At 34.5% G+C, this 6,846-nt stretch overlaps 1 protein-coding gene across 1 annotated transcript in view; it reads left to right on the forward strand.

Moving 5' to 3' along the window:
• Positions 1–6,846, forward strand: part of LOC106876447 (muscle M-line assembly protein unc-89) — a 351,593-nt gene that overhangs the window by 201,226 nt on the left and 143,521 nt on the right. The window contains exon 6 of the mRNA XM_052972242.1: positions 1,397–1,696. Within this exon, the coding sequence (XP_052828202.1) occupies positions 1,397–1,696 (300 nt within the window). The remainder of the gene's footprint in view (positions 1–1,396; positions 1,697–6,846) is intronic.

Raw genomic sequence — 6,846 nt, forward strand, 5'->3', positions numbered from 1 at the left:
ATATATATATATATATATATAGTCTGTGTATGTTGAGAACATTGTCAAATGTTCACATATGTAATGTATGTTTGTGTGTGTGTGTGTGTGTGTGTGTGTGTGTGTGTCTGTATGAGGATGTAAATTTATGAATGTAATCTTTTTTAGTACTTAAAAGTTTTTATGCGGATCAGTAAGTTTTGTAATATTACTAACTGCTGTACAATTCCAGTACTAAGTACAGAGTAGTTGCTGATCTGATTAAAACTTTTTTTTTTTTCCAATTATTGCATTTCGTCCATATTGATAGAGGTGTCAAACAGGAGATGCTGGAACTAACAAACTGGAAAGTGGAGGTTGTGGTCTTTTTGTCATGCTTCAGTTTGCATTAAGCCTAAAAAGCCTCTTAGAGGCCGTACAAGTACAGCTTGTCACATTAACACCAAGTTTAAGGTGATAAGAACAAATAAATCTTGAATACATCCCTGATAATTCTGACTTGTTTGACAGTGAGTCTCACACATTACTGCAGCTAGCAAATATAACTTATGGTTATTCTTGAATTACTAGAGTTTAGACAATTTCCTTGGTGACACTTCAAAAGAATTGGTAATCCGAACAGTGAAATATTTATAGTCCAGGTTGCGCAGTAGAGAAGTGATTGGCGGGCCTTTGTTTTTATTAATTGTGTAGTAATAAAGCTGTTGACCTAATTAACCTCCAGAACTAATCTATTGGCCTTATTAGCCTCAAGAGTTATGAATTCAATAATATTAAAACTGATCATAATTGTTTATAATAATAATTATCATTATTATTTCTGTGGTGAAGTCAGTTAGCTGGTAGTGTTGTCAGCATACTGGGCTAAATGCTTAGCATTATTTCATCTGTCTCTGTGTTCTGAGTTCAAATTCTGCCAAGGTTGACTTAACCCTTTCATTACCAACCCAGCTGAAACCGACTCTGGCTCTGAGTACAAATGTCTTGTTTTCATAAGTTTTTAATTAAAATCTTCTACGAAACCTTAATCACAATTTATGCCCCTAACACTAGCTTAATGATAACTAAGTTATTTTACTAAATTCTTTGTTATATTTAAAATAATTGAAACACAGAGCATTTCAAAATAGATACAATAACTAGAGGGTTAACCTTTCATCCATATATATATGTGTGTGTGTGTGTGTGTGTGTGTGTGTGTGTGTGTGTGTGTGTGTGTGTGTGTGTGTGTGTGTGTGTGTGTGTGTGTGTGTGTGTGTGTGTGTGTGTGTGTGTGTGTGTGTACTTACATTTATGTACACATATCAGATTAACACAATCAGACATGCACATGGAGAGTACAACATTGTATGTATACACACACTTTAACAAACATTTCTATAGCTTGTATAAATTAAATTTGTTCTTTCTTTGACAGCTGTTCACATCAGTGGGACTGACTATGTGGAGAACACCAAATCTATTGAAATTATATGTAACGCCACTAGTGGAGGTCGTCCACCAAAAGAGATCACATGGTTTAAAGATGGAGAAATTATTACTTCAGAGACCAATAATGAACGGATACAGATCAAATCAGATGTTCACACGGTTGCACGGGCTTTGATAAGTAAACTTGTAATTAAACGGAGTCACTTAGATGATGCAGGGATATACGTGTGCAGAACATCTGACTTGAAAGCCACAGAGTTCAAAGTTCATGTGCTTAATACTTATGGTGAGTAATGAGATTCTTTTCCATTTTTTTTTTCTTGTTTTGTTTGTTTTTGTCAAAATGTTTGTCAAAAAAGTAAAACAATGAGAAAAAAAAACAGTTTTATTATACTACTCTGAAATGATGGATGATGAAGCAATAGTTTTAGCATAGCAATAGAAATTAAGACTTGCTTCCATATAAAGGTGCTACTCAATTGAATATGCTATAGATCTAAGTCTAGCTATTTTCCCCTGGTTTTTAAGTCTTGTAGATCTTAAATCCATTAATTAAAAATCATCAGAAGAATGAAAAGATAAGCTAACTTCAAGGAGTCAACTTCAAAAAAAATGAGGTTTTATTTATTAAAATTGCTATTTTATACTTTTTCTTGAAATCTTTTGTGCTTTGATTCTCTGTTTTCTGCTCTTCTGCTTATGTTTTGGTTTAAATATGCCAAAACAGAATTCTTCTGTTTATTAATTTATATATTCATGCAGTTTGGATTTTTCTGTTAAAAATCTATTCCTTCTTCATATGACTTTTGCATATAATGGCATAAGGAAAAAGGAGAATGATGTGAGAAAGCATTTAAAAATATTTATTCGTTTTGTTTCCTTCATCTTTAAGTGGGATTCCAATATTTTGAATAATTTGAAACGTGTTCTGAATTTCTGATAAGTCTCACAGCAGAAACAAATCTGCCATTATTGCTGCTACTGCCATTTTAACGATGGCAAATATTGAACAATAAAAGAAATTAAAACAGCAAGTCCTTACAAATAATATAACACACACTTTCAATCAATGTTCTTTTCTAAAAAAAATGTACTCTTTATTATTCAAAATATTACTGATAAATGTTTGCATACAATGGAGTTTATTTTAAAATACACTTTTTTTTTTTATTAAATTAAAAATATATTTGGAGAAGAGAAAAAACAAAGACATGTGATTATTTTTTTAAAAGAAGAAATCTGGTCAAAGTATGCGAAATAAGAAATTGTTATTTAGTTTGAATATTAAGAAAATCTACAATTTGATTAAAAAGAGTTGGTCAAATATTTGAATTCACTTTTGAAGTAAAGACCATATCTCAGTTGTAAAGAGTTTCCAGATGTGATTTGTGTGATTGTTTTGTTTGAGACTAATACTTTTCCAAAGTTTCTGTTTTTGAAATTATTTTCTTTTTGCATTTCTCTGTGATGCCTCTGATGTTGATACATGATATTTTTAGCACTCTGATCTGATGGCATGCGTTCTCTTGTTATGATATGCAAAAATGTTGCCTCAAATTTTACTTTTATGCATCTATTACCTCTTCATTTTCCCTCTTACCAACAAGGAATTGGCATTTTGTTTGACAAAAGAAGCACAACCAATACATACCCTCTACAGAATAGGCAACTTGATGAAATGGTTAATTCCCACCATAAGCACCAAACTTCATGTTTACAAGAGTTTAAAACTATAATGTTGATGATATTCTGAAGGGCTTTAGTAACATAATGGTCGTGCTTTTATATAACGGTGCTCCAATATTTATAAAGTTCGTAAAAGAGTCAAGCATATTTATTGAATAAAATTTTAAGACTTATTTTCATTGCAATGTTTAATCATTAGTCAAAATTAATTATTAGTCAAAAGAACATCATTTAAATTTTTAGGTTTATTGGTTAATATGGAGGCGCAATGGCCCAGTGGTTAGGGCAGTGGACTCGCAGTCATAGGATTGAGGTTTCAATTCCCAGACGAGGCTTTGTGAGTGTTTGAGTGAAAGCACTTAAAGCTCCACGAAGCTCCAACAGGGAGTGGTGGCGAACCCTGCTGTACTCTTTCACCACAACTTTCTGTCACTCTTCCTGTTTCTCTTGTACCTGTAATTCAAAGGGGCCAGCCTTGTCACACTCTGTGTCACGCTGAATCTCCCCAAGAACTATGTTAAGAGTACATATGTCTGTGGAATGCTCAGCCACTTGCACATTAATTTCACAAGCAGGCTGTTCCATTGATTGGATCAACTGGAACCCTCGTCATCGTAACTGTCAGAGTGCCATGATCGGTTAATACATTTTGATTGATATGTAACAGAACCACATCAGCTGAAAATAGATGCAAACCAAAATGTTTAATTTAATGAAACAGTACAAACTTTGATGGCAGATTATTAGTTGCTGTTGATTATCTGTCAAAATTTATCAATTTAGTTGCTGTAATGATAAGCTCTGGAACTTATAGGCATAGATTTTCATACTCTCTGGTATTAATTGTTCCCTTGGGTACAGATTCTTTACTTGTTCTGTTTTCTGTTTGCTTGAAAGAAGCAAAATCATTTGAAAATACTAAATGCATCAGAAAACACAGTTCCGTATTTAAGAGATGTGGAACTATGTACATTATTTACATTATTTACATTTGACAGGTATTTGTCCTCATCTTGTTTGTTGTTAACATAACATGGCAGTCCTAGTTTAGGACTAATATTGCTGTAATTTAGCCCCAGGAGACATCGTCTCTAGCTGGCTATACGACACGGTCTGTCTCCTTATATTTTCAAACAAGGGAATCTAGCACCCCTACTCAACTCAAAAGGGTGCTAGATTCCCTTGTTTGAAAATATAAGGACACAGATCATGTCATATAGCCAGCTGGAGACGATGTCTCCTGGGGCTAAATTACAGCAATATTCGTCCTAAACCAGGACTGCCATGTTATGTTGGCAAACAATCTTTACTACAAAGTACTGTTGCTGAATATCTTACGTTGTGAGATTTAAAAGCAGTAATTTTGTAACAAACAAGATGAGGACAAATATCCGTCAAATCTAAATAATATAAATAATGCATCATAAAAGTTAGGTCATAATAAGTGATTATCATATTCTGGATTAGATTTGGCTTACTTCGTTCTTTCAGAAGATCAAATCAAAGTCGCTTATATATTCAGAAGAATCTATCTTATATCCAGGGAAGTGCTTTGACCGTGACAGACTATTTATCTTTTATTAACACACTTCCTTATAATTCTTTTCATGATTTTTGATGATATATGAAACTGGAAAGACAATCATGTAATTAATTTCCTGCATCACCTCTTAAAAATATCATACAATATGTCTTTATCAAGATTTTGGGGTTCACAATTTATAACAAGTTTGGATAGATATCTAAACTCATATGAAGTAAGATTATTACTTAAACTTCATGTAGATTACTGAGATTATCTGTCAGAACTATCCAATACTACATTAAGACTAACTTTCAGTAGTATAGGAATGATTATAACGACTCATTTCTACCCAAACTCATAACTTAAAAGTCCACCTGAAACCTCATCACCGTTATATTTTGTTGCTCTCCATTTCCACTCAATCTCTCCCACCCTTACTTTTAAAATATGGGTACCCATGTAGCATCTCTACAGCAAGAAACTTTCTCTGCTCTGGTCCCTTCTCTTAAATTTTTACCCACCTTTTATCCCTCATTTCTTTGCATAAAGTTGCCCTTTCAGGGTTTGTAGTCTTGCAAACTGTATGGTGACGTTACTAGGGCTGACGGCATGAAAAATCACCCAATACCTCCTGTAAAGTGGTTTACATGAGGAAAAGCATCTGGCCATAAAAATCATGTCAAAGCAGACAGTAGAGCACAAGGCAGTTCCTTGGGCCCAAAGGTTCCTGACAAACATTCCAACCCATGTCAGCATGGAACATGGACGTTAAATGATGATGGTGATGATAATACACACACATCTACATGGATATGTTTGTTGGTTTTATTACAGTTGCAAGCTGCTTCCCCATCCCCACCTCTCCTGCTCCCATACACTCATGCAATCCCCTCACCCACCCACTTTTACTCACCTTGTACTTTGAGGTGGTCCCCAGGGTACCTCATCTCTACAATTGTAGCTCCCCAACTAAATGTGAGTAACCATGCAGCTCTTCTACAAGAGCCTGATCTATTCCACCCCCACTCTCACACTTTAACCCCCTCATACTCTAGCATAACACCCCACACACCACCACCACCTCGAGATTTGTATCTTGCGAGCTGTTACACGGTGCCCTTGATAGTGCTGGTACCATAGAAAAAAAGCACCCAGCACATTCTGTGAAATGGCTGGTGTTGGAGTGGCCATGTGGTAAGAAACTTGCTTCCCAACTACATGGTTTGGGGTTCTGTCAAAGAGACTGAAAGTGTAAGTACTAGGCTTACAAAGAATAAACCCTGGGGTCGATTTGTTCGACTAAAGGCAATGCTCCAGCATGGTCGCAGTCAAATGAATGAAATGAATAAAAGAATAACCACAGAAACCATAGCAAATCAGACATTGGAGCAGAATGCGGTCAAACCGTTCAGCCCACGTCAGCATAGAATGTGGACATTAGATGATGAAGATGATGACACACATTTATGTATGTATGTATAATGGTTAGGCTCCTCACTTTCATCAAGGCAACTCGGGTTCGTTTCCCAGCATTGGAACAACTTTTTTATCATGGTGGTGTTCCAGCATAACCGCAGTTGAATGACTGAAATGAATAAAAAAAAACATGCACACACACACACACACACACACACACACACACACTTGTAGATGTGCTCAGAGCCCGGAGATTGCTTGGAGATACAAAGCATGTTTTAAAAACCTGCCTTGACACGTGTCTCCACAGCAAGAAACTATTAGTTAGAGGTTCATATCTTTTTTAAATGATATATATACACACATATGTATGCAAGTAAATGTGTGTGTGTGTATATATATGTATATAGTATTGGTATTTTTATATTGAGGTGGTTATTTCAAGGAAGATTTGAAGATCCAAAACAAAAAACATTTAAGTACCGTTAGTTCTGTTGAACTTCTTGGGAAGAAAACCTGTTCATTTTTAAAATCCAATTTAGGACTTTCTAAGAAGAGAAAGAAAGAAAATGTTATTTGTAAAAAGAAGTGAAAAATAGAAATCCTAATTTTTGTCTTTCATTTTCATTATGTATTTTTTTTGTTTTTATTATTCATTTTGGCTAAGTTAACTTCCTCTTTAATAATTCAGACAGTTGGAATTTGATCACTTATTGTGATTTTCAGAGAATTTTGCAAGTAATTTTGTTCCTTCTTTTTTATTAGTCTGGTGACAAGTTGCAGAATTGAATAAATATACTAATAATAAA

Source organism: Octopus bimaculoides, chromosome 12 (assembly GCF_001194135.2).
Source record: "Octopus bimaculoides isolate UCB-OBI-ISO-001 chromosome 12, ASM119413v2, whole genome shotgun sequence".
Taxonomy (NCBI): domain Eukaryota; kingdom Metazoa; phylum Mollusca; class Cephalopoda; order Octopoda; family Octopodidae; genus Octopus; species Octopus bimaculoides.